The sequence below is a fragment of the Durio zibethinus genome, chromosome 20 (genome assembly GCF_047325235.1).
Source record: "Durio zibethinus cultivar Kanyao isolate XHJ-2024 chromosome 20, ASM4732523v1, whole genome shotgun sequence".
NCBI lineage: Eukaryota > Viridiplantae > Streptophyta > Magnoliopsida > Malvales > Malvaceae > Durio > Durio zibethinus.
Window position 1 is genome coordinate 2,355,386 of NC_143181.1, and position 23,076 is coordinate 2,378,461.

General features: G+C 34.0%; 5 protein-coding genes and 2 pseudogenes across 9 annotated transcripts; 3 read left to right on the forward strand and 4 right to left on the reverse strand.

The window, feature by feature from the left end:
* The first annotated feature begins 291 nt into the window (after positions 1-291).
* On the forward strand, positions 292-2,867 carry LOC111315420 (succinate dehydrogenase subunit 5, mitochondrial-like). Its single transcript, XM_022917111.2, has 4 exons — positions 292-551; positions 1,393-1,703; positions 1,786-1,971; positions 2,539-2,867. The coding sequence occupies exons 1-4, from the start codon at positions 383-385 to the stop codon at positions 2,593-2,595; spliced, it is 723 nt and encodes a 240-aa protein (XP_022772846.1). The 5' UTR covers positions 292-382; the 3' UTR covers positions 2,596-2,867.
* A 303-nt stretch (positions 2,868-3,170) lies between these two features.
* Positions 3,171-5,294, reverse strand: LOC111315421 (uncharacterized). 3 transcript variants are annotated; one of them, XM_089749190.1, is made up of 3 exons: positions 4,610-5,294; positions 3,953-4,131; positions 3,171-3,836 (listed from the first exon to the last, which is right to left on the reverse strand). In XM_089749190.1, exons 2-3 carry the CDS (start codon positions 4,115-4,117, stop codon positions 3,363-3,365), a joined length of 639 nt encoding a protein of 212 aa, XP_089605316.1. In that variant the 5' UTR covers positions 4,118-4,131; positions 4,610-5,294; the 3' UTR covers positions 3,171-3,362. The 3 variants fall into 3 exon arrangements, with proteins under 3 accessions (XP_089605316.1, XP_089605317.1, XP_022772847.1); XM_089749191.1 differs by lacking the exon at positions 4,610-5,294 and adding an exon at positions 4,241-4,569; XM_022917112.2 differs by lacking the exon at positions 4,610-5,294 and having other exon boundaries at positions 3,953-4,233.
* A 145-nt stretch (positions 5,295-5,439) lies between these two features.
* Positions 5,440-7,148, reverse strand: LOC149513030 (uncharacterized; annotated as a pseudogene). The gene is made up of 2 exons (XR_016330634.1): positions 6,752-7,148; positions 5,440-5,875 (listed from the first exon to the last, which is right to left on the reverse strand). The product of XR_016330634.1 is annotated as an uncharacterized LOC149513030 (transcript).
* Positions 5,440-9,572, reverse strand: LOC111315423 (uncharacterized). 2 transcript variants are annotated; one of them, XR_016330633.1, is made up of 4 exons: positions 9,441-9,572; positions 7,409-8,780; positions 6,752-7,226; positions 5,440-5,875 (listed from the first exon to the last, which is right to left on the reverse strand). XR_016330633.1 is itself a non-coding variant. In XM_022917118.2 (2 exons), exon 2 carries the CDS (start codon positions 8,745-8,747, stop codon positions 8,220-8,222), a length of 528 nt encoding a protein of 175 aa, XP_022772853.2. In that variant the 5' UTR covers positions 8,748-8,780; positions 9,484-9,571; the 3' UTR covers positions 8,040-8,219. The 2 variants fall into 2 exon arrangements, 1 of the variants encoding a protein (XP_022772853.2); XM_022917118.2 differs by lacking the exons at positions 5,440-5,875; positions 6,752-7,226 and having other exon boundaries at positions 8,040-8,780; positions 9,484-9,571.
* On the reverse strand, positions 8,209-15,426 carry LOC111315422 (uncharacterized). Its single transcript, XM_089749189.1, has 9 exons — positions 15,046-15,426; positions 14,120-14,723; positions 13,940-14,028; positions 13,702-13,840; positions 11,316-11,414; positions 11,070-11,192; positions 10,597-10,865; positions 9,441-10,512; positions 8,209-8,686 (listed from the first exon to the last, which is right to left on the reverse strand). Exons 2-8 carry the CDS (start codon positions 14,283-14,285, stop codon positions 10,402-10,404), a joined length of 996 nt encoding a protein of 331 aa, XP_089605315.1. The 5' UTR covers positions 14,286-14,723; positions 15,046-15,426; the 3' UTR covers positions 8,209-8,686; positions 9,441-10,401.
* LOC149513031 (uncharacterized) lies at positions 14,741-15,222 on the forward strand (annotated as a pseudogene).
* A 3,601-nt stretch (positions 15,427-19,027) lies between the features above and the next one.
* Positions 19,028-22,793, forward strand: LOC111315424 (uncharacterized). Its single transcript, XM_022917123.2, has 7 exons — positions 19,028-19,451; positions 19,788-19,845; positions 20,135-20,215; positions 20,318-20,353; positions 20,664-20,903; positions 20,990-21,131; positions 21,930-22,793. The coding sequence occupies exons 1-7, from the start codon at positions 19,258-19,260 to the stop codon at positions 22,403-22,405; spliced, it is 1,227 nt and encodes a 408-aa protein (XP_022772858.2). The 5' UTR covers positions 19,028-19,257; the 3' UTR covers positions 22,406-22,793.
* The last annotated feature ends 283 nt before the right edge of the window (positions 22,794-23,076 follow it).

Here is a 23,076-nt window from a genome sequence, read left to right on the forward strand (position 1 = left end):
TATTTAAATTTAATTCAAACTAAATAAAAAAATTAATTTAAATCGAATCAAACACTATAATTTCAAACTATTTTTCAAATTTTTGTTTTTTTTCCTTCACCTAGCATCAACAGTCATACGGTCAGTTTTCATTAAGCCCACCAGAGTTTAATAGGAAAAAGAAAACAATAGCCCATTTGGGTCTACAGATATCCTGTTTATAGTAATTGAGGGACCAATTAGTAGCCCAAAGCACAGCCCAAATTTGTGAAAGAGAATGATCTATTAAGAACGCTTTGTCGTGTCAAAGTTTGGTTATGATTTGCTAAAGCCTCCCAGTGGCTGGTTTTCTTTACAGTTTTTTCTTTCTGCCAATCTGGTTAAGCCAAAAGCCTCGAGAGAAATGGAGAAGATGGTGGTGTTGAGATCCATTTATAGAGCAGCATGTTTGAGATCTTCCCTTTTTGCAACCGCCACCGCCGCCGCCAATCAAAACCGCCACTTTGGTTCCCGGAGTTTCTTCTCTGTCTCATCACCTTCCGCCTCTAATCCACCCAGAAACCTCCTTTCTGGTACTTTTCTATTCTTTTGGATCCTTATTTTATTGCCCATTTCTCGTTTTCAATTATCTTTGGAATCGCCTGAGTTAATTGAAGTAGATTTAGTAACAATAAATGTTAGCTGAGGCTTATAATGATTACTTTATTATTTGGCAAAAAAAAAAATGAATGATTACTTTATTATTGTATTTCGGGGTTTCAAAATTGTAGCTTTTTTGTTGTTACCTGTCCAAGATTTGAACTTTACTCCTTAAAGGTTGAAATTAAATTCTTTACGACTTCCTTAGGGTTGTGATGGTGTGTTTTATTGTGTTCTTATGTTGGAATTCTTGTCTGTTGTTTTTTTATTTTAATTATTGTTTTCATCATGAAATATATTCATATCTCACAGATATTATATGTGTTTCTCCTGTATTTTTCAAATCAAGAATCTGATAGCAATTGAAATCATTTTTAACTGCATAGAAAGGGACTAAGAGAGGAAGTTAACTTTTTTGCTTCTATTCAGTGAAACTTGTCAAAATTTTCACAATCATATTGTATTTGTGACACTGCATGTTATATCTCCAACTGAGTATGTAAATTAATGTGTGAAAATTTTTGCGTAAGAGCAATAACACTTGTTACATAAGTAATTCATTTTACCTAAGAGTATGGGTGTATAAAATTGCACGGTGATACTGTAGCAAAATGTTAGACTAATATTTTCCAGTTGCTTCATCTCCTTATTATTACTATTACTTTTAGAACAACTACTAACAACTGCTAGTGAATTGTGTAGCGTGTTGTAACTTTTCATGTTACCAACTTGTATCAAGTTCATCATATTTTATTCATGATTGAAAATACACAGGTGGCAGGTCTTCCTTTGCATTGAGATTATGTAGCATGCGCTATATTAGTGAAGATGTAACTCATATGCCTGTCATAAAAGACCCTGAAGTTCAGAATGTTTTTAAGGACTTAATGGCTGGAAGTTGGGATGAGCTTCCCTATTCAGTTGTACAGGATACAAAGAAAGCTCTGTCCAAAGATACTGATGACAAAGCTGGCCAGGAAGCTTTGAAAAATGTTTTCCGCGCTGCTGCAGCAGTTGAAGAGTTTGGTGGTGTTCTAATGAGCATGAAAATGGAACTTGATGACAGCATTGGACTGAGTGGAGAGGTATTTCTATAAGGCCCTGATGATTCTTTTATTTTTTTTGTCTCATTATCTTGGTGTTTGATGAATTGAATCTTTTTTGTAGAATGTAAAGCCTTTATCAAGTGAGTTTGTGGATGCACTTAACACAGTTTATCAACGATATACAACTTACTTGGAGGCATTTGGTCCTGATGAAACCTATTTGCGAAAGAAGGTAGAGACAGAGTTGGGATCAAAGATGATCTACCTAAAGATGAGATGTAGTGGTCTTGGTTCTGAGTGGGGAAAGGTACTAGAACAATTTGCACCATATTTATAGATTCAGTTATGACTGCATGATCCTCCTTGAGGATGTATAACATGGTTTATAGTAATTCATTTACTTCGTTTCATTTTCATGTGATTCATGGTTCAGTGTGACAGAAGAGAATGAGGATTGGGGTTAACTTGCCACAATGGTGAATAAGATGTGAAAAAAACTAAGAAAGTTATCTGAGGTTATATGTACGAATTGCCATTTGTTCTTGCCTGATATGTGCTTAAAATCCTAACCGTCTGGTGTTCTAGAACACCAAGCAGAACCCTGGGCCAAGATTAAACTGTTTAGATCATACAGTCTATAGTAGCCGTTTTCAATCCATCCTCATCCACCAAGATTTATAAGGGAAGCAAGGAAGTAAACAGATTTATTGGCCTATAGTTTTTCATTGCTGCATTTATAATATTTGACAGTGGCACTCATTGTTGCATAAACACTGGGTGTAAATTCTGATTCTTATTTGCTTTTGTATTCCTTTACAAGTATTTTGAGAACTATAAATAATGGCAATTTTGCTTTTGGTTGCTTTCATTGCAGATTACTGTTCTTGGAACCTCTGGACTTTCTGGATCTTATGTGGAGCAAAGAGCTTAACATTAAGTGTTGAGAGAGTCCAATATCACTGTGAACTTCATTCTGTTTTAGATCATGTTTCTGAATAGTTGGAGACAGCTTGGTGTCGTTCTCCTGCAAAAACCTTTCCGGTTGGAGTTGCTTGGCAGCTAAATAAAAGGATTATCTTTGTCAACAGTAAATCAAAGTGTAACATCATTTTTCTTATGCTTTTTTTATGGAAAAATTTTCTCAACCATAATTCTTTCCTGAGATAATTACAAGTTAAAAAGAAAGGTTTTTGCTTCTCCAAATGGTCCAAAATAAAATGATGTTCTTCTTGTTTGGAAGAGTTGCCAACCAGTCCTTTTCAAAACCTGCGTGTATTTGCTACTTTCATTAGATTCTACACTGCTTCGATCATCTATATTAAATAAAACGGAGTTTCACAATGGTAAGGCCTCGAAACTCATTCTTTTAGCAGGATTGTAAATGTAAATACTTCCCTGAAGAAAAAACATAAACAATGGAGTGGGGAGAGAGAGAAAGCCATGGTCCCTGACCCTGTCCGAGGTTGCTAATTGTAATCACCGGAGAGAGATGGTGAGACAACTTATCTCCATAATTAACCTTTTTATTCTTTGACTGGTTACCATTTTGTATGCTTCCAGTATTTAGAAGAGGAAGGAATTTGCTTCCATTGCCAGGACTAAAACAGAAAAAAGGAGACACAAAAAGAAACTCTAAAACATAAGTGAGTTGGGGCGAGGGTGGGGGGGGGTTTCATAGATTGGGAGATTAGGCTATGTTTAAACATACGGAGTCTTGGCTAATCTCTTGCCTTTACGCCAAGACCAAGACTCAGAAGGGGATTTGGGCAGAGGTGGGAGTAACACAGCCTTCCTGCACAGCCCAAATGGCCACCCCTCACAATGACAGAATTCCTGAATGATTGATCGCCTTCGAAAATCCTGGAAATCAAACTTCCAAATGTCTGGTAAATCAATCTTGTTTAAGCTTGAACAACGGGAAAAGTTTGTCTTAGCCGATAGAAAGGCTTCCCTGCTCACAGCACTCGAAGAGAAGGAGAAACAACTCCCAACAGAAAAGAATTCCTCTCTTTCATCTGCTTCATTATCCTTGTCTCGTCGTTTGGCGTACTTTGAGGTTATAAACAGCTCCCCTGTTGATGGAGATAATACCCAGGAAAAGCTTTCTGATATTAGACTAGGCCTGCGCTTCATCTTTTCCATTGCTCGATTTCGAATTTCAGAAACAACAACCTGTAAAGAACATCTCAAACAATATCAGCAACTGGAAAAAAAAGCTCAGATATTGGCAGTGAAATGAAGATAAAAGACTAGAAAAATCATCTTTGCTGCTAGTTGCTAGTTAGTACTTCCGATTCATCTTCGATGTCACTTGAATAATCTTCCTCTGGACATGAATTCGACAGCCGTCCATCGCTTATATGGCAATTGGAAAATGCTTCCTTCAGAACTGTAGCTAGGAACTTGCATCTCTTAGATTTACGGGGCTGCTCCTCCTGATAAAAGACGCTCATGTTGGAGAAAGCAGCTGTTTGGAAGTGGCAAATTGATCTATAAGATACTGACTTCATATTATACATGTATTTATAGAACATTGATTGTTATAGTTCATTCTTTGTTTTGATGTTGAAATTGACCTGTTCGTGTTGATAGTGCCCTCCCAGCTTACTGAAAATACATGGATTCTTATTCTTTGGGGTAAAGACTAAGTTAAAAAAAAAAAAAAAGGGCTAGACAGATTAACAAATGTCACTCAAAATCTCACTTGTCATCTGATGGTCATCAACTGGGCTAAAAAATTCCCTATGGAGACCCTCAAAACTGAATTGTATTTCTTTTGGTTTTTCCATAGATAGTTCCTTTAGAGTAATTTACAAGTTTAAGTTCTAGCAGAAGTCCTGGTGAAAACTGAGACATGGTACCTAACAATGACGCCCAGTATCGGACAAATTCTTGATTCTGAATCTAAATGTAGTCAAATCATGAAATAAAAAAAACGAACGTACCTAAATAAAACTTGTAAAGAATTTGGTTGAGAGTGCAGCAATGTTTTCATGAACAAACAGATCTGACAACAGTATTACATGTGGAAAACTTGATCAAGATCTAGCAGTAACCGAGTTTTATATCCTTCCTGTGATCAACTTAACTTTCTAGTTCCTTCTCTTCCTTTTTTTTTTTTTAAATCCCTGACAGCAAATGGCAATCTAAGCAGGTGAGGTTGGCATGATGCTCGTGATAATGGTCAACCGGCATTAACTCGACTAGGAAAAGAACTCATCTCAAGGGGTTAGTTTTCGGCCATTTTAATGGAATCTTGGTGGTGATGTCACGAGACAGAACCAAAATTACAGGACGAGTGTGTTTTAAAGCAACTTCATGAATTTGTTAATGGCACCTCCTCGAAAGAACAAGTCTCCATACCATACGTGCAGTGGTAAAGGTAACAGAGAGACAAAAAGCTTCACAGAACCAAATGATGTGTCTGCACCATGAGTGGGGTATTATAGCCAATTATGATGATAGTGTCAATAGTGAAACAGCTGTTATCAGCGGCCATTGTCCCATCAATGCTTGAGACTATATTAAAATCTAAAGTTATTAATCCGATTAGGCTAAACCAATCCTCCTCTCAGCTTCTTGTTTGACTTGGAAGTGGGGGGATGGGGGCTTGAAACTGGTAATTACTTAATATATGAACTCTATCTTTCAAGCAAAAAAAATGGGTACACAGAGCCAGCAGGTAGGCAATGTCCAATGATCCTCTTTCAAGTTTCAACCTCGCCATACACGCACCCACACCCTAAAAACCTAATTTTCTTGCTCAGCAATGCCATTGGTTAAATATTTTATGTAAAAACAGAAGAATAAACAATTATCTCTTTTACAATGTAAAAGTTAACAGAAAGTAATCTGGTATGATAAACATCGTGATCACATTCCTAAATACTTGCATCTACGCCCAACAAAACTAAACCAGCTTAAATTCCACTTCCAGGCTCCAGCAGGTTCTGATACCGAGGAAGGAGCAACGGCAGTGAGAAGGTTGCTGCATCTCTACCCTCTTTGCCCTGAGATGTGAATCACCAAGAAGATGCCCCACCCAACTGCACAGGATGCCAAGATATGATTGGACAGGCCAACTATTGCACTTGTCAAGCCAAAAGAACGAGAGAAAATCATTTCCAACCTCAGACAAAGTTTAATGAATGGAAAAGGCAACATGATAGAGACGAAAGCAACCAATAATGACTAGCTTTGTCCAGTGCCACCTAATTTAGAAGGAAACAGCAAATTAGAACATATAAAAAATTATATAAAAAAGCTAACAAGAGAAAATCATTTCCATAACCTTTGAATGTTAGAATCCATTGTTTAATGTTTGTTTCATCTTTCCAAAAATAATTCCCCTAAGATTATGCAATAAAATTAAGCTTAGTGATTGAGTTGTGTGCATATGAGGCTTTTTGATAGTTTTTACGAAGTTATAGCAAGTGATTATAGTTTATGTATTACTCCACCTTGAACAACAGAAAATAAGAATTTCGCCTTAAACAGGACAGTTGTATCAAAACAGTTTAACTCAACTGCAAGTCTGCAACTCCTAGGAAACCTCATAACAGTCTTTTGAATTGTCTTGGCACAATAAATAGTTTACAATTCTTTGACTCAGCATCACTTGATGCCATCTAACTTTCTCGAGAAATTTTGCAAAAGTAACCCAGTCAAGGGGAAAACAGCAGCACAAGCACACCTAGAAGAAACTTTGCCAGAATTAACTTAGCAGCCCAAAATTGAATGGATATGAAAGTTTAGTACCACCTATTCAGCTATAGCATCTCTATTGATATACATCTTTCTTTTTTTCCTGTCCACTCATCAGAAGATAGTTTAAATAGTCAACTATATTATCTAGTTTTTCACATATAAACTTAATTATGTTATCTTGATGAATTAATTGATCTAAATTCAACTATAGATAATCATTCATATTCTTTTTACTTAATGAGAAAGAACCTCATAATTGGTTACAGAGATGCAAAAGCATCTAAAAAATGGCAACATGATGAATTAGTACTAAAGCAATCTTTTAACTGAAATTTGATTGAAACATTGAAAATTAAGTTAAAAAACTCCTTAGTCCTTACCAATATTGGTCAGTTTGAAACAGAAGATTTTTGGAGTTGCTGAGAAGTGAGAGATATAAGAGACTGAAGCTTGACAACAGCAGAGGCTTTCTCAGGTGGGCATTTGGAGAGAGAAACATTCAAAGAATGAAAAGCTTCATCAAGCTTGCCAGCAGCCAATGCGGCACATCCAGCTTTATAAGACTCATCAGCCGTCCGGGCATCATACTTGGGCGAATCGTGACCATTTTTTCTCGACAAAGATGAAGATGGGGAGGTCAAGGAGAGCTGTAGCACGTGCATATTCAAGACTAGTAATAGCTGTGTTGATCTCAGCCATGAGACACTCAGGTGTCAATGGGAAAGTCTTCACTCCATCAAAGACACTGAAATGAGAATTTCCTTCCCCAGAACCCATCTGCTTTTTCCAAGAGCCTTTTCGTCAATGACCCGGGCTTAACTTTCCATTTTGATCGAGTCTTAGTAAATTTCAATCCTTCAAAAACCCAACATTCAATGAATTAATCAAGTCCAAATTACAGAATTAACTATCTTTAACGTTTATGCAAAAACGAGATAAGTTCTGGAACCTGTTAATATTTTTAGGAAGAAAATACCAAGCTCGAACTGGAATCTAATCATGTTCGAAGAGGAACAAGAAGAAACAGAAACACTAACCTTAAATATGAAATCTGGCCTTCGGATTTGGGTCAATTAGTTTGAGAAAGAAAGAAAGCTTGTTCACTCCGACAGCTAAAAAGGTTAAAGCATTTATCGACGTCTCGTGGTGCAGATCTTTTACTTTCCTTTTATGTAATTTTCACTTCCCTTCTTTTCCAACAATTCTTCATCACCCGTTAAATCCCTTTTAATTATCCATTAAAAAACAAGGTTTAAGTGACTTTTAGAATGCAGAAATCGTCCCAAACAACCGGTTCGATTGTTTTGGCCTTTGGGATTGGCGGATCCTCTTTTGCTCTTTTTTTCTGGCTTCTTGGTTTGGTTGCTTACTACGCATTAGCTTTGGACAGTTACTATATCCAGGGCAACCCTCAGGGCACAGAGGCATTTCATGGTGAGCCCCGGGTCACGGCCAACAGCCAAGCCGCTTAATTGGTGGGGAATGCGGTTAGCAAGGACTTAAATTCTCTGCTCAAAGTCAAAGAATTAAAATATCCATTTGTTACCGAGAGTCAGGACCAAATCCTATGTTGCAAGTTCCATCCTCCTTCGTCAGAGCGAGCATGCCTGATTTTCACATAAAACAGTACCAAACCTAATCAAATTCTGATAGACATATTCCCAAAAATCAACAAAGAAACTTTCCTCAAGCTTGTTCACTTAGTATAATGTTTCACAACAAAGAATATCTTCAACTGCCTCCTATGGTTGTCATAGATGCAAACAGCTTCACTTCATATCTAAAGCTTTCCTACGACAATTAAAAGAAAAACTTAACATCAATCAGAAGTGAAAAATGGAAAACCAATCACAAACAATCATCACTTGGAACTTTAATATCTGGATTTATTATCAGCCGAACAAGCAATGAACAAGAACCACAAGGAAGAACAACTGATGCTGGTAAAGCATCAGGGGTCCTTAAAAATATCTCGGTCCCATCCCTCAACAAATTGTACCCCATTTCACCCAACTCCAAAGAATCGACTGAGAAGTGATCACCGCATCGGCACTGGTAAAAGAGCTCCATGACTTCTCCGGTATCTTCAATCATCATATCATCTAAGCCAATATCTTCTGAGGCCACTACATTCTGTCTTGAATCTCGCAGCTCGCTATCATAGACCATGCGTGACTTGGGGTCACTAAGGATTTCCCAAGCCTTCTGTACTCTCAAAAATCTATCTCCTGATTCATGATCAGAATGTAATTTATCTGGATGAGAATTAAGGATAGCCATTCGATAACTTGTTCGAATTTCTTCATAGCTTGCATCTTCCTTCACAGACAGAACATCATAGTTAGTTTCTCGGATGGGGTTACTTCCAAGAATCATGATTCACCACCACTTGTTGCAATACAGATATCACTGCAAATACATAAAAACAGATTTCACACAAGGTTATTTACATTTATTGACAAGAAACCTTAGAAGAAACTATAACTTCACAGTTCAAAAGTAGACTTCATGTTTTTCGATCTACTAAACACTGATAATGGATGATTTTTTAGTATCACGGAACCTCCCACATCCGCTTCAACTATGAAGGGCATTGAGGGCGGTATTCAAAGATTAAAGGGTTAGTTCATACTACTTCATAATGACTTCCCCAAATTCAGACCTTCACAATCAAATAACAGATACAGGAAAGACAAAAATTTCACCAACACGAATTGTTCCTATTATTAGAACCACTGTCTAAGATCCTTTTAACTGAAACTTATGTCTGATTTTCAAGAGTACTCTTAAACATAACATGACTATAATTATGACTGAAATAATCCTCCAAGGAAAAGAAACCCTAAAAAGCAGAAATTTTTGCATCAAATTGAGCATGATAGATGAAACAACAACCAGCAATTAAGAGATTGAGGAAAAAAAACATAATTATCAATATGAGATACATTAGACAATTAACAGTGAATTAAGAAGTTAACACTATCAAATACTCAATTAACCAATTAAAATAGCGTTGGAAAGCTTAAAAAAATGAAAAGGAATTGGCCCCAAAAGAAGAAGAAATCAAACCAAAATCAGTTAATCTTAACGATTTGATAAACCCCAGACACACATAAAGAGTCGTTGATGCGAACTATTCCTCTCCTTCTCTCTACCGTACTTGGCTGCGGCGCGCAGGGCTGAGGACAAGGAGATACGATACACAGAGAACTGTGGGACGTTTGTCGTTTCGGTTTTATACTTTTGCTCTGGATGAGTTTGGGCTGGGGCCCATCCACCACCATTTGATTGGGAGGCTCATGAAAGTTGAAATATCCATGTTCTTTTTAAAACCCCAAAGCCCGTAAAAAGCAAAAAATTTTTACATGATTTAAAAAAAAAATATCAATAGTAATTGGATTGTTTTAAAATTAAAAAAAAATTACGCCATAATTTTTAATGAGTTCGTTCTTTTCTTAGCTGGTATAAGAATGTTATTAGCCATATCAATTCTGATTCAAACTTGAAAAATTCATCCAATTAAATTCACCTGAATTAAAATCCGATTTGATCATTAACAAAATTCTACCTATAATTAAAGGGATTGTAAAAAAATTTCACATCCCATTACAGCAAATCGTTTTGCTCATCATCCAATACAACTTTCCATGACAAGAGATCCATTTTTTCACATTGTAATTAATTAAATCCACAAGGAAAAGCTTCTTATGTCTTTTACTATAACCTCAACCTCAACAGCCAGCACTGGGACTTTCACATCTTAAAATCCATTAGTGCTGAGACCAACCAATGATACCTTTCTCGGTACAAAAAATTTTACTTGTCGAAAAGTAGGGTGGAACCACCGGCTGCCACCCTTTCCAGTTTCCCCTATGTTCCAAAAGCAAAGAGATTATAATGTTGTAATAAGCAAAGGCCTAATTTTTTTGATCAGATGTAAATGGGGCATCATAAAAGATTTCAGTGGAAATTTAGTCAGCTAGATCTCGAATTGACTGCCCATCATCCTGTCTTGTTGATCAAAATTCAGTCATACACTAATAACACCAGATACCCAAGGAACAAAAACTGGCACTGTTGGGTGGCTGTTTCTATATGCTTCAGAATATCTGTCCTTAAAGTTCAGTCTCGGCTTCTCTGACTGCAATTTTTGTTTTTTAACAAGTTCTGTTAGATGCAAAAGTACAATGAAATGCTAACTTAATGGCAACAAAAGGACACTTACGGATTTCAGCCAGCATTCCATGTGTTTGTGTTCATATATATCCGGGGAATAGCAACCAGTCTCAGATGGACAATAAACCCATATGTTGCATTTCTTTTGACCTGGCTTCGCACGTTTAGCATGATCTAAGCAAGCCTGGCAGCAATCAGCTGCACTTTCTTTGTGGTGGGTAAGACCCCATCTTACAGCAGCACCATCATAATCTGTATGAAGTTCAGTGTGGCATTCTGGTGGAAGGGGCCTCCCAGCTAAAATTTGATCCTCATCTTCTGTATAAAAGAATTACGCCTTAGTGACAGACATTTCTCACCACAAATTTTCAAACCTCTCCTTTGAAGAAGAGTTTCCAAGTTCAAATCCCTATTCCCAAAACTATATAAAACTATCAACTGAAATCTGCTATGTTGTCTTAATGAGAGAGAGAGAGAGAGAGAGAGAGAGAGAGAGATCAACTGGAGAAATTGAACAATCACCTGTATCTTCCACACCCTCAGGCTTATCATCATGTTCTTGATTGTTGATTTCAGTGGGAATCCAAAGGCCAATGTCTTCTGACAGCACAGCCCAATTGGACTCTAAGACTTTTACTAACATCTCTAAAAAATAATAAGTCAGACTGGTAAGCTTAACATTCTGCAGCAAGTAAAAAATGCTTAAGCTTTTTATCTGAATGATGAACTGAAGTACCAAAATATACCAACTTTCAGATTATGACTTACCTGCTTCCTCTTGCAAAAGAGTTGAATTCAACCGCACTCCTCCAAGGGCCAAACTTCTGGCTTCTTTGAGTTTCTCCTTGTGCCAGGTTTCAACCACTTCTGTTAACCCGAGAAGAATATCAACAAAAAACTAGCAATTTATAATGAAATAACTACCAAGACAAAGCCGCAGCTGATTAGTTGTCCTCAAACATGAGACTACATTATTGCTGAATACTTTCAAAGAACTCTTCTGAGACATGGCAAATACTTGTACAATATCTCTTACCTAATTGTTTAAATGGTTTTGCTTGGAGAATTGGGAGGCTTGTTGAGGAATTCAAAAGATATAGAGTCTATAAGAATCTATTAAATCCTGTGTCAGTTAAAAACAGCCTCCAGCTGATTTGAAAACTGCATCACTTAGAGCATATCAAATTTCCATTTCTATCAAATTGTAAAGATCTTTAGATTTAGAGCCAATCAGCAAGTAGCAGCAAAATAATCTCATTCCCTTTTCGGAAACTAATATTGCCTGTTAAAAATGAAAAATCAAAAAAGGTTCTGGCTCACAATAGTTTTAAAACTTGTCAATAACTATCAATTTTCAACTGACATACAAATTCAATTAGGGCAATGTCCAATTGATGAAACTCACACTTCCCAACATAATTTGTACTGTGGCCCCATTAAGACTATTTCTTGAGTTTTAAGCTATTTTCTACCTGTTTTACATTCCTAAATAGTCAGCAGGAGCCCATGTAATGAGGTACAAGTCAAAACTAAAACCAGAACATAAAAAAGACAGTCCTTTCCGCATCAAAAGAAAAGGGAACAAAAAGACAAGTATAAGTGGCTCTCCAAAAACGCCAGAACTAACCATATAAAGACTCCTCCAAGTAATGATTAAATTTATTCTAAAAGTTGCATCAACTAAAAAAGTGCATGGTTTATTGCCATGACAAGAGATGAAAAGTTACTGCTGTTGTGTTCTACAAAAGTAAGGAGAACAGGGGATACTTGGCTTCTAGGAAACTAGATGCATGGGACATGCATGGCAAACTCAGGCATCATGTAATCAAGTACTCGGACCCAATATGTCACTAAGGAATATGATACCAGGAAAAAAAAAGTCACAGAAGTAAAAGCAAAATGTGATAAAAATAACAATTACACACTAAAATCTTGCAAGTACTACACAAAATTTGGAAGGAGAATTTAAGATAAGAATCAAATGAGTGGACACCAACAAAAAACCTGATTGCTTTTCTTTAAATTTATTGTTAGAAATATATCCTAACCAATGAATTGAAATCTTTCTTCAATCAAGAATCATGATGTATAATATGTTGTTCATTGATAAAAAAATAAAAGAAAAGAATCTTGACGCATAATAACTCAGCACCACAGAATACAAATTTTGCATTTTGTCTTAATGCAATCAATCAATTAACCATGATTTTCCACAAATTATAATTCAGAGTTAGCCCTAAATTCAAGTAACTCAGAGAGACTAAAGAATTGATCTATCACATCAATTGCTATGTATTGCATTATAAAGCAGGTCTACCTTTGGAATATTGGATGATGTTGTATCAAAAAGATTACAGCCCTTGGCAAGATGTAAGAAAGGAAGTGAAAGCATATACCTAATGGAAATTAAGGATAAGAACCTAGAGCCTAAATGTACTTAACAATTGAACCTTCCAATTTTTATGAAACATTTTGATGTATTCTGCTTAGGAAAACATCACAAACACACATCATAGATGACGGGAACAAAGTTTCAAAATAGATTTCTTCAAGAATTAATGGAGATTTCCATTTGGCTTCTCAGAATATGATTCCTAAGATGCTTATGTCCCAGCAGCCATAATCTCTCTACCAAAAAATGTGCACAATAATCAGATACTTTTTTGGGGTGAAAAACAGAATAACCAAACCTATATATCCAGACAATTAATTTTACATACAATAAAATTGCAATGTCATTATTGCATTTCTTATATCTCCTGCTTGTGCAAACTAAACCAGCTAATCACACAGCGGCAAGTTTCCATAATAAGAATGCAGTTAAGACTGTGATTTATTCACTAACAAATTATTTATTAACTTGTAATCTTTGTAGTTGCCAGCTTATACAAAGATTGTAATTTTTTAAATTACACCCAACAATCCTATTCTTATTCATCAGCCGACCCCAAAGTTATGGGATATAAGGCTTAGTTTGTTGTTGTAGTCCTATTCCTATTCACCATAAATGCACAATCTATATATAACTACATTATAATAAAACACTATTATTGAATAAGAATAAATAGAAATACAACATCATGTTAACTATAAACTGTAAGATAACTGAGCAACACTGTCAAAAACTAAAAGGAAAAGTAAGGTAGAAGCTAACCTTGCTGCTCGCTGACATTGGCATTTGGTCTCAAACTTCTCAACCTCTGCAGGATCTCATCAGTTATCTTATGTTTAACTATCAGTGGCAGTTCACCCACTGATCCTTCACTCCAAAGTTCATGCTTTAATCGCTTTACCTTTATTTACAAACATCAACATTATTCCCCAATTAAAAGCCTTATCAACAATAAAATGGGAGGTGTCAGAAAAAAAGGAAAGATGGGTTATTTGCATACCAATTTAATAAGCTCTAAAGGTTCACTGGCTCTTCGAATCTTAATTGATTCTTCCCTTTTCCTTATCTGATCTGGAGTATACATTACAACTACAAAAAAAAAAAAAAAAAACCCAGAAAATTTAAACAATAATCAAGAGGAAATTTATTAAAAAAAGGGGTAAAGATGATAGAAACTTACCATTATCTGTATTGGAATAAATGTAGAGAGAAGAATAGAGACAACGAAGAACATAGAGAGCAATAACAATGTTAACGGAGCAAAAAATCAAAGTGATTCTTTTATACGAGCACTGACCCGAACTCGAGCCAGAACCGCCCCATTTGGCTCTGCCTTCTCTAGCCATCTCCCACTCCGTTTTCCCTCCTCATCCCACCATACCCCTTCTCCTTTCTTTTTTGCCTTCCCTCCCCTAACAGATCTATCAAATGGGATTTGCCAGATCGTATCAATCAACCAAACTTCCTTCCTTTAATCTTTCACTTTTCAAGCCACAGAAAATGGAGGCACCTCCCACCAGTGAACTGTTCGTTTTTTCTTTTGGTTACTAATATGCACCGGGTTAATGCAGGGATAGTTAAGCTAGTGTTGTTATTAACAATTTTAAGCGTTGCTTCTCCTTGGGAGCTTTCCATTAAAAGCGATTATGGAGAAAGAAAGTATATTCTACATGGTATTGCCGACCTTGTGCTAACGTGCGCTTAGGCCTAGGCTTTTCTTCCTTTAAAGGTATGGATATGCAAGTTCTTGGTTACTTATTTTATTATTATTTTATTTTGTCAACCTACAGTTAGCAAATTAATTTATAAGATAAGAATTTAAAATTTTTGACAGATAAAAAAAATTTAAATTTTATTATTTGCATGAAAAAAATCACACATCATTCAATTAAATTAAATTAATAAAAAAATTAACTGAAACAACTGTTGGAGCGTCTAAAATAAAAAATTATCAAAGGAATACTTTGGCGATGACTGAATTAGGGTTTCAACTCTTGTTGTTTACGAAAAGAATGGAAGAAGATGGGTTTCATTATGAAATTTGCAGAGAATTTGGTATTGAGGTTAATGGAAGACCAAAAAAGGGATGAAAAATTTAGGGAGCACCTTTACAAAGTTAAGGATTGATGCCACAAAACCAAGGAGATGTGGAATTATCCTCTGCGACCTTATGGTTTCGGACATTTGAGCGCCACAATGCCCAGCTCCGTTGGGATGCTTAGATTGGCCGGGCATGATCCTTATGATAATCTTCTTGAAAGCAACTATGGCTCCTCCAAATGAATCCGAGGTTTGATTTTTCAAAACACTGAATGGTGGGATTTTATGGGAATTGCAGTCTGAGAATGGTATCATCGTTGGGCAACTGGACTAGCTTGCTAATCTTTTGGAGTAATATTGTTTGAGAAATATAGTGTAATCGTCGCTGAGAATAAACATGCTGTGCCCAAGTAAGGAATCTTCTGAAGTCAGCTGAACAGGCACATAATCGGCATAAGACGTTGGGGGAGGCTGCAGGCATGTGGGTTTCAATTAGACATTCGATGATCTAAAACTTGATAACATGTTAAAAAAATTTTAAATTATGACAGACATCTATGTATTATATGAAATTTTAGAATTGAATCCTTATACTTCAATACACAAAATTTTAATTTTTTCATTATTTTGATTTAATAATTTCAATTTGATTATAAAATGGTGTCAATTTATCATTGTTAAAATTAATTATATGAATTTTGACCTATTGATATGTATGTTGATCGGATTTATGTGACCGAGTAAAAAAGTTTATAATGCTAATGTGTAAAAAATAATGTCAAGTGACTAAAAAAAAATTTATTTTGATTTAATAATCTCAATTCAATCATTAATTCTTTTTTTTTATTAAAATTATTGATGTAACATCTTATCTAATGATACCTCCATAAACTTTTTTTACATGACATTTTAATTGGTGTATATTTGAATAACATGTTACATGACATTTAATCCATGTTAAATTTAAACTTCTTTATTTAAAAAAAATAAATCTTAAAATTAAATTAAAAGAATTAATTGTTAGATAAAAATGCAAACTCAAATTCTGATATTATACAAACCAAGACTCTGATAACGCCATCATACTAACCAGAGTCGTTGATGTTGGTCGTCATGTACCAACTTTGAAATGTCTTCAAAATTTATCTAAAAATTCCCTTTAATCTTTTCTATAGATTTATTCAGAAATAATCTTTTTTCACGAAAAAACTAAAAAAATATGAATCTTAAAAATCTAGATAAACTATTAACGTTACCTGCGATGATCACCAAATTTTTTTTGAAATTTTCCCTCAGCCTCTCCTAGTTTTTTACTATTGAGATTTGAAAAATAATTTTTAAAAACCTCTTGAATCCCGAAATTCTCAAAATTCTAATTTTCACTAACTTTTACTGAACTTTCTCCAAACTTGATAGCCAAATATACAGTAGCTAAAAATAAATCTAGTCACAAATTTCACTTAGTCATAATACACACAAAGCAAGAAAAACACACACAATATATCTATGATCAAATCCTTGGGTACAATGATGGATAACGCCATGATTTTTGGGCACCCGATTGCAATTTGGATGGTATGACATTGGGACTTGAGGTTTAGTTTAAAACCCAAATGGATTTTGACCCATATGAAAAACGTTAGAGAGATCTGAAGGTGATGTTGGGTTTGCAAAAAATTTAAAGGAGGAGAGTTAAGGTTAGTTTGGAGGAAAGAAAAAGAGTTAGAAGAAGCGATACCCAACTATGTCCTTGTAAGAGAATGGATGAGATATGAGACACAACATAATTGTTCGATTTAAGTTCATCAATTAGAAGAAAAATGTGTTATTATTATTATTATGTTAGAGTTGTAAAATGGTTTGATAAAACAATGAGAGTAAAGAGAGTGCATTTGAGTTTTAATTTGAAAGTTTGATTTTGTTTTTTATTTTTTTAATTTTAAATTAATTTTTTTTAGCTAATCATATTAATAAAAATAAATTAAATGATTTAAATAAAAAAAAAGTTTAAAATATAATGTGCTATTGATTTTAATTTGATGTGATAATAAATTAAATGATTTAAGTTTAAGAATTTTTTTTTAAAATATGATGTATTACTAATTTTAATTTGATGTGATATTTTTAATGTGTACGTCATCATAAAAAATAATTTTAATAAATTAATATATCACATCATCCGTGAAATCAACATATATGTGGGTAAATTAATTGTCATATCATCGTAAAATTTTAATGGTATTTATGATTAAATTAAAATTATTATTTATAAATAATATAAAAATTAAATTTATATGAATTATAATAAAATGATTAAATTTAAAAAAATATTGAGAAATACTGATGGACTCAACTTTAATCATATATTGATATTTACCTTGAGTTCAAATAATATAACTTGAACAATTATTAATTAAAAATGTAATGAATTAAGAAAACAAATGTTGTGAGGCATTGTTAATTATAAATATTATAAAATATTATCAATATGAGATTTGAAAATCTACTTTAATGATTTTGTTTAAAAAAAAATGCGGAGAAAAGTAAATTGTGGCTTTACAAGTAACGACAATTATTCTCATATTTGTATACTTTTTCAAAAGACAAAATCATAAGAAAACAAATGTTGTGAGGCAATGTTAATTATAAATATTATAAAATATTGTCCAATATGAGATTTGAGGATCTACTTTAATGATTTCAAGATTTTTTGTAGAGTGTCTCTTTATAAAATATATATATATATATATAAAATTATAAATGAATTTATTAATTTTATAAATAAAAAAAATTCATAAAAATAATATTATAATGTTTAAAATTTCTTTTTTTTTTTTTTAATATTTGGGGTATTAAGAGAAAAATTTTTAATGTGTCAACAATAAATTTTTTTTAATTTTTTATTTTTTAAACGTCTATAAAGTACATTGGTATTTGATAATTATTTTGTTTCAACAATCCTTACATAAATAATAATATGTCGATGAAAATGCACATAATCTCTCTAATACTTAATTCATACCTTTAAATAATGATGTCAGATGTTAATGAGTAAGATATAAAGAAGATAAAATATTTTTCATTTTTATATTTTTATATTATATTCTCAATCCATATATTAAATTTATTTCATCACATTTATATATATATATATATATCTAATAGATATGAATAATTTTTATATCAATAATTAAAAAAAAATAAAAATAAAAATTTATTTATTTATTTTTAATTGGTATGTTTAGATAAATTTTTATAAATATATATTAATATATATTTTTAATAAAAATATATTAATTATAATTTATATTATTTAATAAAAATTTTATGTACTGTTATATATAAATCTATATATAGAGTACAAATATAAAATAAATATTATATTATCATATTCATCTCCGTATTTATAATATAATATTTATTTTTATTTTCATTAGAATAAAAATTAAAAATTTTATTAAATATAAATAAAATTGATATTCCTAAATACTAATATTGAGAGATAACGATCTCACTGTCTCGTAACCAAAAATTGAACTCTAACTTCATAAACAAAAATCATCCTCAGAATGTGGAAGCACATTTTCTAGAAAAAATTATGAAGGTAGTCCTCCAAACTCGTGGAACGAACAACAACTCTGAATGAGCGGATTAAAATAATTCTGCTATTTGTTTTCGTCACGCTAATTCTCAAAGCCACAAACTTTGCTTTGGAGTATGGCCCTTCCTTGGATAACGACAACAACAATAATGCAACCCAATTGATTCTTCAAAATTTTTTAAAGAAAAAATAAAGGAAAATTTATAGACAGAAAAGAGAAGCAAAAGTGGAGGCGTTTTCATACGGTCGGCCGCTTCACATGTATGTGAAGCCGCAACTGACCAAGACTTGGCTGTGTAGTCAAACATACACTACTAACCCAATTACAAACCGACAAGACAAAAAACAGGGGTGTTTATGTCATTTCAAAAGTTCAGAGACAGCTCTATTTGCGAAAGCTGGCGGTTGTAGCAATCAAAAGATATATAAACGATCGCAGGAAATCCAACGTACTTTTCGTTCACAGCTCCCATCCTCCCCATCTCTAATACTTACAAAAATCTGATAAAAAAAAAATTCACACTTTGCATTATTAATTTTATTTATTTATTTAAATTTTCGTCCATAGATTGAATCGAATTCTCTGCAATTTCTACCTCTTTTTCCTTGAAGTGTACGTACTAAAAAAACTCAATTGTTGCTAGGAAATTCGAGTGGAAGGGGTAAAGGAAGAGAGAATGTGGGGATTTGGGGGGAGATATTACTGGGGAAGAAAGGAAAGGGTGGAAAGAAGGAAAGCGGGAGGAAGAGGAGGGATAGTTGTGGCGTTTGCTTGGATGTCGAGCCAAGAGAAGCACTTGAACAACTACGTTCAACTTTACGCTTCTTTGGGTTGGGATTCCCTCGTTTGTCATTCAGAGTTCTTAAACATGTGTGGGTTTTAGCTTATTTCAGCTTTGATTTCCTTTTTTTAATGTTGGATGATGCTTTTGACTTTCTTTACCACTTGATTTCCAGTGCTTTATATTAGAATCCTTGACCCTTTTTCTTTTAATGCATGATCTTGAATTTCTATGATAATTTTACATTTCTGATTCAAAAGGGAATAGGTTATGCAAATATCATGTATATGAAGTTGAGGGTTATTGGTTAGAATTGCTGCATATTCTCAAATGCCTTTGATTGATACTTTTGGCCTGAAATTTGATGAGCATCTTCTTAATGCGATTGACTTTGGAGTTGGATTTGATGTTTGTAACCTGTGCAGGTTCTTCCCTGACAAGGCTGCTGCTTTAGCACTTGATCTTCTTAAGGAACTTGTTGAGGTAATTCAGTTCACTCAATCAGTATGTTCAAAAGAGGGAAAGCTTCAATTTAAATGGTTTCCTCTGAACACAATCTCGGTTTGATATCTGTAATCTTGCTGGAGTGTTTCTAGATGTGTTAGATTCTAGATTGGGGCACATCTGTTGATGGGAAGAAGGATTTTTCTCTCAATGCTTTCAGTATTCCCTATTTTTTAGTCTTCACTTCTTCAGTAATCCTGTAGTGTGAAATTTTACACTTTAGTACATTGAGTGGGTTTTTCTCTCTTTTTTCTTTTGTTGAATGTAGGAGCTAAAGATTAGGCCACGCCCAGTGGTCTTTGCATCTTTTTCTGGTGGTCCTAAGGCCTGCATGTACAAGGTTCTTCAGGTAATTCTTTCAAACTTTGAAACTCCACTTTACCTATATGTTAAAATACTTGTTTCCTTTTTGTTTCTGTGGTGATATAGTTTCGTGGTTTCTTTGCTGCAGATGATTGAGGGATTGTGTGATGCACGAGTAAATCCAGTATGTTCTCTCTCTGTCAAAATGATAACTTTTTAAATCAAGCCATTGTATATCCAATATCGTTCTTTCCCATTTTTATGATTTCTAAATAGATAAAACATATGTTTTGTTGTTAATGAAGCTACTACCACATCATTCCTGGAAATTATTGTTTCTCTTTCCCATATGACATAAAAATCAACTTACTGTTGGTATAATGGCATTTGTGGAAAAATGTTTTCCTGGAGTAATAATCAATGTGGTTTATTAACAGTATTACGGACATTTAATTTCTACTTGTCTAGTTAATCTTCTTTTACATCTTGTGAAGGATGACCTCCAATTGGTGAAGGAGTGCTTTTCGGGCCATATTTTTGATTCTAGTCCAGTGGATTTTACCAGTGATTTGGGTGCCCGATTTGTTGTTCACCCAACAGTTCTCGAAATGTCTCATTCACCAAGAATAGCATCATGGATAGCAAATGGCATTTCTTCTGGTCTTGATGCTCTCTTCCTCAGCAGGTTTGAATCTCATCGTGCTGAGTATTGGCAGACTCTATATGCCTCCGTTGTAAGTGTACAATAAATAATTTTATTTAAGTTATTATTTCCATTTTCTTTTATATTTACAGTTTATCCATTACCAATCTTGTGCAGAGTATGGGGGCCCCATATCTCATATTATGCTCTGAAACTGATAATCTTGCTCCTTATCAAATTATCTGCAATTTCGCTAAAAGAATACAACAACTTGGGGGTGATTTAAAACTTGTGAAGTGGAATGGTTCTCCACATGTAGGTGAGTTTCTAATCTATGAGAAGATGCTTCTAATAAAACATGTTCATATCATATATAACGTGTTAATCGGGGTTTGATAGTGGAGTAAGAACATATTGAAAATGAAATGAAAGGGATTGGGCAGGGGGAGCCTTGCAACTAATACTGGTAGTCATTCATTGATGTTCAAGCATGCATCACATGCTGTAGCCGTCATTTTTTCCTGTTTCATTAAACATCGTGAAGCATATGGTTTTTGCTTGCACAAATCCAGATAGCATAAAAATTTGGTGTTTTTTGACCAAATTACTTAAATAAGAAAACTTCCAGAAGGACCACATGTTTATGTTATACGTTTGAAAGAAACATGTTCTGGTGGAGACCCATGTTATTTTATTGTATAAAACATGGTTGTATGTTTAATATCTTAAACATAAACCTAGCTGATGCAGCAGTAGAGAAAAATTAACAGAAAATACAAAAATGAGAGAACAAAAAGATCAAAGAGAGAAGGAGAAGACATAAACAATAGGGAAATCTAAAGCCTATAATGGTTTCTTAGTAGTCAAAGCCTCTTGATTTGAAAATAACTGATTATGTATAGACTACTGCATGCTGCTTGGTAGCAAAATTAATGTAGATGACTTGGATAACTTTAAAAAGCTAGATATATGATTCATGGAAGAGTTCTTAAAATACATAGAATTAATATAATTCTTTTATTTGCAGCTGTATTTTTAATTTCTCGATCAAATCTGAAAGCTTATTCAGGCAATAGCATTGATATATCCAACTTGTCTCAATTAATGGTATTTATAGGTCATTATCGGCATTATCCAATCGATTACAAGGCTGCTGTGACTGAGCTTCTTGGTAAGGCAGCTGCCTTATATTCTCGAAGAATTCAACAACTTGAGGGTGAACGAATGGGATCAGCAGGGGCAAATTATGAAATCTCTGAGCCAATCTCCAATATCGGCAGCAAAACAGCCTTAAGCCCAAACCGGAGTTTTCATGGAACTTCTCTGGTGCAATGTGATAATTTCCTCTTGCCTAGTTCAATAGAATATTATGAGGGTAGAGAACACGAGGAAAGTTTGATCCGTTTGCCCCACCCACCAAGCTTTAACGCCCATGGGGTTCTTGGTCAAATCCTTTTTGATGTCTGTGTTCCCAAAAATGTTGAAGATTGGGATATAAAGTCATCACATCCCTCAATCAGACGCCCATTTACTTCTCCACGGCGAAATTCCCATTTTAATCCAATCAAATGCATTCGAAGATCCAGGCTATAACATATTTTGCTGACCACTTTTGGAAGTCTTGTTCAAGAATTTGCAGAATCCGTTTTCCTTTTCTGGCTCGAGAGTTCAATGGAGGAAATGCTCAATATGTAGGGATGACGGTATGTGATTTGAAGTTTTCTGTTTTGTTGGACAACAAGAGGTCACTGCCATGATTTGAGATGATCGACCTCTGTACTAACATAAAATGTATGGTGACTTTACTAGAAAAGCTCTAACTAGATATGGAGTTTGTCAGAATCATCACCATTTTAATGAAAATAAGACTACAGTACTAGCTTAGATGATGGAACTAGGGAAACAAAGTTTCCCATTTCATATATGTATCATTGCTTTGGTTCCATTTATTAAATGTTCCTTGAGACCTGACATGATTTAATTTTGAACGTTTTCAAGCTTGCCACATGTTTTAAACTAAATCTGAATGTTTTTACATCTTAAATTTTATTTACTTACGCCAACTCTTAACTCTTACGGTGGAGCTTACCACATGTTTTAAATATGAAAGTCTTCCAAGCTTGTGACATGTTCTAATCCTAAACGTAAAATACTTTCTTTGCCAAACTTTTTAAACACCGAAAATAAAAAGGAAAATTAAGCACTACTAGTAAAGGATTAAAGATTTTAGCCTAGTTTCCAAATAGGGTAAAATAAGAACTGTT